Here is a 12,845-nt window from a genome sequence, read left to right on the forward strand (position 1 = left end):
GTGAATTCCGTAGATTCACCACTTTCTGGCTGAAGAAGTTTCTCCTTATCTCCGTTCTAAAAGGTCTTCCATTTACTCTAAAGCTCTGCCCTCGGGCCCTAGACTCTCCTACCAATGGAAGCATCTTCCCAACATCCACTTTGTCCAAGCCACTCAGTATTCTGTAAGTTTCAATTGGATCCCCCCTCATCCTTTCAAACTCCAATGAATATCGTCCCAGAGTCCTCAAACATTCCTCATATGTTAAGCTTTTCATTCCTGGGACCATTCTTGTGAACCTCCGCTGAACCCGCTCCAAGGCCAGTACATCCTTCCTGAGATATGGGGCCCAAAACTGCATACAATACTCGAAATGTGGCCTGACCAGGGTCTTATAAAGCCTCAGTAGTACATTCCTGCTTTTATATTCAAGTCCTCTGAAAATAAATGCCAACATTGCATTTGCCTTCATGACTACTGACTCAAACTGCAAGTTTACTTTGAGAGAATCCTGGACTAGAAGTTCTAAGTCTCTTTGCACTTCAGACTTCTGAATTTTCTCCCCATTTAGAAAATAGTCCATGATTTTATTCTTCTTACCAAAGTGCGTGACCTCACACTTTCCCACGTTGTACTCCATCTGCCACTTCTTTACCCACTCTCCTGATCTGTCCAAATCCTTCTGCAGCCTCCCCACCTCCTCAATACTACCTGTCCCTCCACCTATCTTTGTATCATCTGCAAACCAGATGCCGACCAGATATCCCAAATTAATCTAATCCCATTTGCCTGCTTTCGACCCATAGCCCTCTAAGCCTTTCCTATTCATGTACCTGCTCAAATGTCTTTTAAATATTGCAATTAAGTCTTTTAAATATTTTACTTATATAAAAATGTGATCTTCATATGTTCTCATTTCATCTTCAATTTGTACTATTTTTCTCAATCCATATTTTCTGACAGGAACGCAATAATGACGTTGTAAAGCGATGATTATATTTTTCTTCTTAGTTCGGCACCCCCTTAGTATCAGCTATTTTCTTACACAGCTAAGGCATCCATTTCACACAGTATTCCCAGCTTGAGAGAAGACAGAAATCCTGATCTAGGCCACCTTGAAATGGGAATGTTCTGCACAAATCTTGGTGAATGTTAAAATTTAGTTTATCTCCCTCTGGAAGATCAGTCTGACATGGGGAATATATCAGCAGAAAAGTGCAGATCCTAATTTATTTCTTTTAGGGTCATAATTGTGCAACTTTGTGGTTCAGAATGACACAATTTGGACCATCAGGTCCTGGTTCTCTCAAAAGCAAACAGTTCCCATTTCCCACTCTATTCCCATATCCCTGCAAGCTTAATTTCCTCAAAGTACTCATCGAGTTCTTTCAGCAAAGTTGATTGTCTCTGCTTCCATCAGAGTGGAGAGATGGCAGCATAAGACATAATGTCACTGGACTGGTAACCCAGAGACCTGGGTTATCTTCTAGGAATGTGGGTTCAAACCCCACTACAACAGCTGATGGAAGTTAAACTCCAGTGATAAATTTGGATCAATAAATAATAAATCTGGGATACACAGTTAGTCCCACTAACTAGGAGTAGGTAATTCAGCCCATCAAACCTATTCTACCATTCAATACAATCATGGCTGATCTCCACTCCATTTTCCAGCCCACCTCCTTTAACACAGGACTAATTAAAAATCTTCTCCTTACATTTATCCAATGTCCCAGCATCCACCACACTCTGGGGTAGTGAATTCTACAGACCTGAGAGAAATAATTGCTCCTCATCTCTGTTTTAATTCTGGTTCCATCCCTTATCCGAAAACTATGACTTCTCATTTAGATTGTCTTACAAGGAGAAACATTCACTTCAGATCTACTTTGTCAACTCCCTTTAGCATCTCATATCTCAATTAGATCTCCTCTCATTCTTTTAAACTCTAGCAAGTATAGGCCTAAACTGTTCAATCTTTCCTCATTAAGATAAACTTTTCATCTCTGGAAGTAATCAAGAGAAGCTAATGGTAACAATGGCAACTATAATCAATTCTTATATACACTCATCTGGTTCACAAATGGCCCTTGAGGGACAATCATGTACCTTACCTGGTCTCGCTGACATGTGACTTCAGATCAACAGCAATGTGTTTGACTCTCAAGTACTTTCTGAAGTTGCCACTCAGTTCAAAGGTGGGAACAAACATTGACATCGCCAGCAAATCCCACAACCCATGAAAGATTTATTTTCAAAAAAAACCTACGTTAACCACCTACCCAAAGCATTTAATTTATTATTGAGAAGAGTTCTACATCTCTATTTCTAATTCTAGTGTCAACATTTTCCAGCACCCAGCTCCAACACCCAGCTTTGCATAAATGCATTTGTTTGAAGTTGTTAACTGATTTGTGTATAAGTAAGGATTAATTGCTATTAATCTCACTGCTATTTTTGTAGCAAATTCTGTTTCAAAAAGACGTCAAGTTTAATGAAGAGATTATCCATTTGGTTAATTTGAAACACGTAGAAACACACATACGCAGACACACACACACACACAGAAACAATCACAGACACAGACACACGCAGAAATACGCATAACAATACATTTGTGCACAGACACATACAGACACACACAGAAGCACACACAAACACATAAACATGTGCGCAGACATACACACACACACAGAAACATACACAGACATAGACACATGTTCATAGACACCTACACAGAAACACCCACATAAACACACAAACTCATACACACACACACACACGCACAACTAAATTTTTGGGTAGAATATGTAATAGTAGCAGAAATCCTCACTGTTTGCTGTGAGATCCAGTAAGACATTCATTAACGGACCATTTATAATTGCAGAGAATCATACTTTACGTCAATAGAGGAGATCATGGATTTGACAATGAGGAAATGGACATGAAAATGATTTTCCGAGCTTTTGGCCCTGATTTTAAAAGTGCTTACCTATCGGAGCCTTTTGACAGTGTCCATATATATCCTTTAATGTGCAAGTTATTAGGAGTGAGGCCTGAACCTAACAATGGATCGTTGGCGATTACTGAAGGAATGTTGGTCAATTCATTTGGAAAGTCAGGTACTTAGTAGTTCTTTCTGAATACATCTATACATCTTCTTTGACATTTACATGCAATTTGTAACAATAATCTTTTCAACTATGTGCAGGCTAATACATTTTAACTACTTTTCACACCATTGACAACAATTATATGAATTAGTAGTAACATTAACCATGCAATTTGTTAACAGTGTTATACATAGTTTAATTATTTATTAAATCCATGAAAGAGAAGTGATTCATCAGCCTGCATTTAAGCACGCTCCCTGACAGCCTTATAAAATGGATATCACTGCAGGAGCTTCTGAAGGCAGTGTTTTAGGCCCAACCATCTTCAGTTGCTTCATCAACTACCTTCCTTCCAATATAAGGTCAGGAATAAAGATGTGCATGAAAGATTTCACAGTGTTCAGTTCCATTTGCAATTCCTCAAATACTGAAGCGCTCTGCATGCAGCAAAACGTGGACAACATAAATGATGAGTTACGGGGACAATGACTATCTCCAGCAAGAAAGAATCAATCTTCGGTGCTATGTAGCCTCTGTTGAACAACAGCGATTGAACGGAAGTTAGACAGCACTGAAGATGTCACCTAGAAGGGGGACGAAATGTTTGCACAAAAAACAGTCAGCTCAGCGAACCAACCAACTACTCCAAATATTGAGTGATTTGGAAAAGTTTGTAGCTATTGGGAACAAACGTGACAAATGCTCAGAGGGACGGGATAAGACTAGAATACTTTGTATCAGTGTTTCTAAAGAAGAGGTTCCTAACAATGTGAGGAAGAATACTTTTACATGGTCAGTGGTAAAGGCCTGGAACTTTCAGCCTATTGAGGTGGTGGAATGGATAGGATCACTGATTGTAAAGCTGATTCGATCCACATTTGAGAGAAATAAAGTTGTAGGGCTATGGGATTAAGGCAGAGTCAAATATAGGAGTACAGACTGAGTCAAGGACTGAGGGGTTCAGACTAACTTGGGTATTTGAAGCAAGTAGGATATTTCAGGTAAAATTTTCTCAAGCTATTATTAGATTAACAGTCAGATTCTGACTTAGGACATTAAAAGTGCAACCTACTTAAGAAATTTTGTTTAACAGAAATTGTCTGGTAGTGGAAATAATCTGTCAAACAATTGATGGTTGTTGGCTAAATAGTTGCTCATTAATCTAGCAGGGGACAGATTTAGCAGTTTCAACTTGCGTGGGTCACTGGTCCTCTATAAAAGCAAACAGGTTCCTAACTCGCGGCAATATGGGAGTACAGAGTGAACCAAAAACAGTGACTTAAGGTATGGCTGCCAACTTGGCAATTTGATGCTGAGAGCGAAGGAGATTCTACAATTTGTAGTCTTTCTTAGCCTCTAATAGTTGGTGAGTGTTCAAATGCATTAGTTTAAATTGAACAAGGAAATGATTATTTAGTGAGTTTTAAGATTTTATTCTCTAAGCAGCATCAATATTTTATACTGATACAGTGGACAGTATGTGTATTGCATTCAAATTTATTTTCAACATATAGTTTGTTCTAATTGCATTAAAATTTAGAGCTTACCTAGTTAAATTACTGAATAAAATAAAAAAAATTTCTGAACTTCTGAAACATAATGACCTAAATAAAACACAATAAAGATGACAGGATGGTGACGTGTAGCAGCTGTAACATGTGGATAGTGACTTCATATCAGTGAATCCTCACTTAAAAGTGAAACCACTTTAAGTGAAACATGGATTTTTAAAGCAATTTATGTTAAAACTAGAGTTAGTTTCTTTTGGATATTCATTGCTTGAGTAAGGAAAATATAGACTGGTGAGTCTCACATCGGTGGTTGGAAAGATATTGGAGAGAATTCTTAGGGATAGGATTTACATGCATTTGGAAAAGCATGACCTGATTAGGGACAATCAGCATGGCTTTGTGCAGGGCAGATCATGTCTTACTAAGTTGATTGAATTTTTTGAGGAGGTGACAAAGGTGATTGAGGCAGGTAGAGCAGTGGATGTTGTCTACATGGATTTTAGTAAGGCTTTTGACAAGGTCCCTCATGGTAGGCTCATCTAGAAGATGCAGATGCATGGGATCCACAATGACTTGGCCATGTGAATTGAGAATTGGCTTACCCATAGAAGACAGAGGGTAGCAGTGGAAGGATATTTTTCTGGCTGGATGTCCATTACAAGTGGTGTTCCGCAGGGATCTGTACTGGGACCTCTGCTGTTTGTGATATATATATATAATTGACTTAGATGAAATTGTAGATCGGTGGGTTAGTAAGTTTGCAGACGATACAAAGATTAGTGGAGTTATGGATAGTGTAAAAGGTTGTCAAAGGATACGGTGAGATATAGAACAGTTGCAAATGTGGGTAGAGAAAAGACAGATGGAATTTAATCCGGGTAAGTATGAGGTGGTGCACTTTGGGAGATCAAACGTTAAGGAAAAGTATACAGTTAATGGCAGGACCCTGAACAGCACTGATGTACAGAGGGATCTTGGGGGTCAAGTCCACCGCTCCCTGAAAGTGTCCACTCAAGCAGATAGGGTGGGAAAGGAGGCGTATGGCATGCTTGCCATTATTGGTCGGGGAATTGAGTACAAGAGTCAGAATGTCATACTGCAGCTTTATAAGACTTTGGTTAGGCCACACTTAGAGTATTGCCATCAGTTCTGGTTACCATATTACAGGAAGGATGTAGAGGCTTTGGAGAGGATGCAGAAGAGGGATGCTGCCTGGTTAGAGGGTATGAGCTATAAGGAGAGGCTAGAAAAACTCAGGTTGTTTTCTCTGGAGCAATGAAGGCTGAGGGGAGACTTAAAAGAAGTCTATAAAATTGTGAGATCCATTGATAGGGTTGATGGTCAGAATCTCTTTCGCAGAGTTGAAATGTCTAATACTACAGGGCATGCATTTAAAGGTGAGAGGGGGAAAGTTCAAAGGAGATGTGAGGGGCAAGTTTTTTTTACACAGAGAGTGGTCGGCGTCTGGAACGCGCTGCCAGGGGTGGTGGTGGAAGCAGATACGATAGGGGCAGTTAAAGGACTTTTAGTTAAGTACATGAATATGCAAGGAATAGAGAGATATGGACCAAGGGCAGGCATAAGGGATTAGTTTAATTTAGCCACATGTTCGGCACAACATCGTGGGCTGAAGGGTCCGTTTCTATGCTGTACAGTTCTATATTTTTAAAAAAAGCAGTGTGTATGTTGAAACACCATACTATATATCTGCAGCACTATGCATTCCAAGCTGAAATAACATGCATGCAGTATAATTCAAATTTGATAATACTCACCAGTCTCACTTAAACACCCCCTTGAAATCTAAAGGTGATATCCAGAAAAGAACAGTCATCTTTAGCTTGGCATGATAAGATGAGAGAAAGTGTGAGGGTGTTTTATGGTTTGTTGTATTTGCTGTGTGGCCTCAGCGCCCATCTGTGCACTGACTCTCTGCTCCAATGTTCTAGGAGTCTAGAGTTCTTTGAGGGGCACACATGCTTTGGCTTGAGGTAAGGCAAGGAAAAGCCAGGGGATACGGCATTTTTGCTCTCCTGTTGTAACGATTCTAAAGAGAAGAATTGTGTGAGAGGAGGGGGCTGGAGAGTTGAGCATTGAGTTTGGAGAGATAATCAGCCACCCCCACCAACTCAAATCTAATTATAGAGCTGTGCTGTGACCTGCTATAGAGTCATAGAGTCTTATAGTATGGAAACAGACCCTTTGGCCCAATCAGCCCATGCCGACCATAATCCCAGACTAAACTAGTCCCACCTGCCTGCACTTGGCCCATATCCCTCCAAATATTTCTTATTCATGTACTTATCCAAATGTCTTTTAAACGTTGTAACTGTACCCGCATCCACCACTTCCTCTGGAAGTTCATTCCACACACAAACCACACTGTGTAAAAAAAATTGCCCCCATGTCATTTTTTAAATCTTTCTTCTGTCATCTTAAAAATAAGCCCCCTAGTTTTGAAATCCCCTATCCTAGGGAAAAAAAAACACCTGCGATTCACCTTATCTACACTCCTCATGATTTTATAAACCTTTATAATGTCACTCCTCAAACTCTTATGTTCCAATGAAAAAATTCCCAGTCTAACCAGTCTGTCCTTATAACTCAGCCCTCCATTCCCAGCAATATCCAGGAAAAGCTCTTCTGAACTCACTCCAGCTTAATAACAATGTTCCTATAATGGGGCAACCAGAACTGAACACAGTACTCCAGACTATGCCTATGTTCAGAGAAAGATATCTATATCTCTCTACATATCTATCTATCTCTCTCTCTATCTATCAATTTCTCTATCTATCTCTCTCTCTATCTATCTATCTATCTCTCCATCTCCCTATCTCTCTATCTATCTCTTTCTCTTTCTCTCTCTCTATCTCTCTCTTTGTATGTCTCCTCCTCTCTCTAAGTCTGTCTCTCTCTCTCCCAATGTCTGTCGCTCACTCGCTATGTTCTATGTTGACTTGGGAGAATGCAGTCAGTAGCAGGGGAGAGTAGAGGGAAAGACTTGGGGAAGCAGACTTCTCAGACCTGGGTCTTCCTATGCCATGAAGCAAGAACGCAATGCAGCATCCAATGGATTGTGAGCTTACTGGTGGGTTCCCTCATACTGGGCCACCTTTCACATGGGTGTCAAGCTCTTGACCAGCAAATCCATTAGCAGTGGGTGGGAAATTGTGTCTCATGAACTTGATTGAGTTTTTTGAAGAAGTAACGAAGAGGATTGATGAGGGCAGAGCAGTGGACATGATCTATATGGACTTCAGTAAGGCATTTGACAATGTTCCTCATGGTAGACTGTTTAGCAAGGTTAGATCACATGGAAAACAGGGAGAACTAGCTATTTGGATACAGAACTGGCTCAAAGGTAGAAGATAGAGGGTTATGGTGGAGGGTTGCTTTTCAGACTGGAGGCCTGTGACCAGCGGTGTGCCACAAGGATCGGTGCTGGGTCCACTGCTTTTCATCATTTATACAAATGATTTGGATGTGAACATAGCAGATATGGTTAGTAAGTTTGCAGATGACACCAAAATTGGAGGTGTAGTGGACAGAAAGAAGATTGCCTCAGAGTGCAACAGGATCTTGATCAGATGGGCTGAGGAGTGGTAGGTGGAGTTTAACTTAGATAAATGTGAGGTGCTGCATTTTGGAAAGGTAGATAGGATAGTGAAGAAGGCATTTGGTATGCTTGTCTTTAATGGTCAATACATATTGGAGTTGGGAGGTCATGTTGCAGCTGAAAAAGTTCAGAAAAGATTTACAAGAATGTTTCCAGGGTTGGAGGGTTTTAGCTATAGGGAGGGGCTGATTAGACTGGGGTGACTTTACCTGGAATGTTGGAGGCTGAGGGTGACTTTACAGAGGTTTATAAAATCATGAGGGGCATGGATAGGGTAAATAGCCAAGGTCTTTTCCCCAGGGTGGGGGAGTCCAAAATTAGAGGGCATAGGTTTAAGGTGAAAAGGGAAAGATTTAAAAGGGACTTAAGGGGCAACTTTTTCATGCAGAGGGTGGTGCGTGTATGGAATGAGCTGCCAGAGGAAGTGGAGGAGGCTGGTAAATTTACTGTATTTAGAAGGCATCTGGATGGGTATACGAATAGGAAGGGTTTACAGGGATATGGGCCAAATGCTGGCAAATGGGACTAGATTAATTTAGGATATCTGGTCGGCATGGACGAGTTGGACCAAAGGGTCTGTTTCTGTGCTGTACAGATCTATGACTCTCTATTGACAGTAGGCACGTAAGGTCAAAGTTCAGCCAGCAGCTGAAGACCCAAAGGACATTTTTCTGGAGTTTTTGTTTCTGTTGTAGCACTGACAGGACTGTGATGGTGGTCATTTTATACAGTGGTCCTCCTCTATTCACACGGTTACAGCACCCAAAAGGTGGTGATAAGCTCTGATCCTGCTCTCTGGATGAAAATCCTCACTCCCTCCACCACCTGCACTGCCCAGATTAGAGGTGGGAATGAAATAACAGAACATTTCCTGACTCCTGTTTCATTGCATTAGCAATCTGAGTGGAAATCTGCTTGTCCATGCCAATGTCTATATCAGAGACAGCGCTGACGAATTGATTTTGCTCTGAATGCAATGTAATATGGACCTGTGCATGTTTCATCAAAAGCGGTTTTAGTTTGATATTAGAGGTGAATACACCAATGAAATCTGAAGGAATAGCAGGTAAATTCATATTTTTTTTTTTAGTTTTTGATACTGCAGTGGTGTCCTTTAGATCGGACCGACTTTCTGCAATCATAGGTTTAGCTGCTGTCCTCACGTTCCTCGTCTTAGTTGCTGTCTTTCAAGTGACCCACTCTGCTTTTCAAAAAAGCAAAAGGTAAGGAAACTTTAAAACAATTAATTGTTGAATAGTTCCTTTCGACTAAAATAAAACTGTTTGTGACAATGTTGAAAACGTGGGGTATTCTGTACATTTATATCATCAGACTCCAAGTCAGTGGGCTATTGTAGGTTCAAAATGCTCTCATAAAGTGATGGTTATGAGTGAGGCTTTGCTGGTGTAGTGGTAGAGTTTCTCCCTCTTAACCAGAAGATCTGGGTTCAATTCCTACCTCCTCCAGAATGGTGTCATAATATGCCTGAACAGGTTAATTAAAATTATGTACTTTTAAAAATAATTAGAACATAAACCTGAAAGGGGCATGCCAACAGAGTGAATAATTTAAAATGGGAATTCAGAGTGGTTACTGATTTATTTGAGTAGGTTCTGAGTAGTGGGACGGGGAAGAGGTGAGAAGCAACCGACTTAGAAGAGGGCAGTGGCAAGGAGGAGAAGCCAAGAGAAGGGGTGAGGTGAAGAGCAGCAGTGGGTGTGCTGGGGCAGAGGCAGAGAGTTGGAGGTAACTGGGAGGTAAGTGAGAGTAGCAAGCATGGTAAATTGGTAAAAGTTGAGTTAATTGGGGTATTTAGTGGAGTGATCAGAAATAGAATTTTTGGGCCTGTTAGGCAGCTATTGGATTAAAGGAGACAATATAACTCTGTCTTATTATTTCTTTATGTGGGAAAGTGATTTTCATTAAGCATATTTTGTTTGGCAATTCAATTATATTAACCTGTTGCATATGATATGAAACACAGAACCAGGTGATTTGGCCCACCATCCAGGCTGCTCTACTCAGGTCACCTCCATCTAAATCTATCATCATAGCCTTTTATTCCCTTCTCCCACAAATGCTTATCTAGCTTCCTCTCTAAACTATGTATTTCAACCTCTCTCCTGTGATACTTATCCCCATCTCCACATTCTCTAATGTCTGTTAGTCTATTTGGGGCCTATCACTGACATGTTGAAAATTCAGATAAATCACATCTATTATATTATCGTTACCTGTGTTACCACCTCAAAAAAATCATTACAGTTGTTAAATTCCATAAATTGTGAAATTTAGTTATTTTAAAAATGCCCTATTATCCCTCATAATTTTATTGTATGTGGTTTAACTGAACTGTCCCCACGCATTATACCATTCATTGAGGGATGGGTCATGCACAATACAACAACATTGCCCAATATCACTTTGAGACAACATTGAGGAAACTCCCAAAAAGGAAATTATAAACTAAATAAAAATATTACATATTTAAAGATACTTCCTTGGAGGGGTGATTGCATACATACAAATAAAAAAATTCAATACAGTTACTTAAAACATTTAAGCAAGAAAGAAATGAATTGAAACATACTTGCTAAAAATGCAGTCAACACACAATGGAAAAAAAGTCAGTGTAACTTTTCTCTGTATAAGAATGACAGAGCTGACCTGTGCAACAATTATTGCAAGTGTATTACAAACTTGTTGTTTAACCTATATCTAAACTACAGTAATCTACGTTTATTCTTGGTCTAGGGACTTCTATGTAATTTCTAATTTGTTTCTTTATGACCCAGATCTGAACGAGGAAATCACGGCAGCTTCAACAACGGAAACAAAACTTCAACTACACACTTTTGAAGCCCTTCTGAGAAGTTGATTTCAAGCCAGTCTTTCAGCTGTAAAAAATGTTTAAAGAATGTTTGAAATTCACCCATTAAATTAATTTTGAAATGGCAATATGTTTGTTTGGTGTTTTTCTTTCCTTTATGACTGTTGTTCATTTTTAGAGGTATCCATCACCAGCATAACGATGCTAAATTCCTGCTGGAAAGAAAAATGGAGACAATGCCATTAAATGCTTCTTCATATAAATTGAAGACAGCAAACTGCATACTAAAGGTAAAATCCTTATTCTGACAGTCTTGATAAACTGGATTAACAGTCAATGAAATAACATCTGCACTTGATAATTATTACACTTGCAATCTATCAACAAAGTTAATTCTTTTGATCACATTGATTAGGGTTCAAGACTTAAAATTTCAGATTTGAAGTTAACAAGGCTAGAAACAAAGGGTGTGATATTCAATTTTGGTATGTGAAATTACTAGTTACAAGGTTTCTGTCTTTATTCTTTCATGGGATGTTGGGATGGTGGCAAACGCATCATATGTTGTCCATTCTGTGGGATTGTGTTCAAAAAACCAGATGACTGAGATCAGGTGAGTGGTGAAAATAGCCTCTTTATTGTACATTCACAGCAGCATGATGTGAGGCAAAAATAGAATCCCAAAATCATAGCTCAAAAGTAGCCTTTTTTATACTGAATTTGTGCATACATCAACATTCTAACACTTGAGTGCTAAGTAATGGCTATTGTACAGAAAACTGTCTTGCATGAAATCAGAAATGGTTTAAACACTTGCTAAACATTAGTGGTTATTCTAATGAGATTAGAGTGTCAGTCCAGTTTGTCCTTGCACAATTCAAAAGGTGTTAGTCTTGTTATTTCCAAATTTAGAATGTTGGTAAAAATGTATCTGTGCTTTAAATAAAAGTTTGGATTTCTATCAATCGCAGCTGTCTGTAACTTTGATTTACTATCGCCTATTCATTCAGTTTCCCAGTCGCGACTATCTGTGGATTCTGTTTATTATCGCTCATTCATTCATTCAGTTTCATGGCCATGTCTGTTGTAGCGGCGCTGTCGATTTCATTCACACCTTCATTCATTCAAAGTTGCCACCGGTCTGGACGTAGCGCTGTTAGTTTTATTAGTAGGTTGAAGGTTGTTTATATACATGACATTGAATAAAAACATGGGGCAAGGTAATCCTGTCACCTAAAAATCACAATATGTTTAATCTAGTGTAAGAAAGTCTGCGAGGAAGTGGTTTGTTACTTTTAAAGAAGAGAGCTAATCCAATTGTTATCTTTGAATGATTCTTGGAGCCATGCCGACTGGAAAGGGGTTTAGAGTAAAGGTTTGGGGATCGCACCTATTCAAGGCTAGGTTTTAATATGAAAAGCACTGCTTTTAGAACATAGAACATAGAATAGTACAGCACAGTACAGGCCCTTCGGCCCATGATGTTGTGCTGACCTATTATCCTACTAAGATCAATCTACCCTGCATACCCTACATTTTACTATCCTCCACGTGCCTATCCAAGAGTCACTTAAAAGTCTCTAAAGTATCTGACTCCACTAACACTGCCGGCAGTGCATTCCTCATGCTCACCACTCTCTGTGTAAAGAACCTACCTCTGACACCTCCCTTCCTCCAATCACCTTAACATTATGCCCCCTCATAATAGTCATTTCCGTCCTGGGAAAAAGTCTCTGACTATCCACTGTATCTATGCCTCTCATCATCTTGTACACCTCAATCAAGTCACCTCT

The 12,845-nt window shown here is 39.6% G+C and overlaps 1 protein-coding gene across 1 annotated transcript in view; it reads left to right on the forward strand.

Annotated features, from left to right (window-relative positions):
* LOC109915752 (ectonucleotide pyrophosphatase/phosphodiesterase family member 7-like) overlaps window positions 1-11,148 on the forward strand; it is a 28,309-nt gene extending 17,161 nt beyond the window's left edge. Inside the window, exons 4-6 of the mRNA XM_048609414.1 lie at window positions 2,867-3,101; window positions 9,313-9,445; window positions 11,018-11,148. Of these exons, the coding sequence (XP_048465371.1) occupies window positions 2,867-3,101; window positions 9,313-9,445; window positions 11,018-11,081 (432 nt within the window). The 3' untranslated portion in view covers window positions 11,082-11,148. The remainder of the gene's footprint in view (window positions 1-2,866; window positions 3,102-9,312; window positions 9,446-11,017) is intronic.
* The last annotated feature ends 1,697 nt before the right edge of the window (window positions 11,149-12,845 follow it).

The sequence above is a fragment of the Rhincodon typus genome, chromosome 21, assembly GCF_021869965.1.
Source record: "Rhincodon typus isolate 14 chromosome 21, sRhiTyp1.1, whole genome shotgun sequence".
NCBI classification, from domain to species: Eukaryota; Metazoa; Chordata; class Chondrichthyes; order Orectolobiformes; family Rhincodontidae; genus Rhincodon; species Rhincodon typus.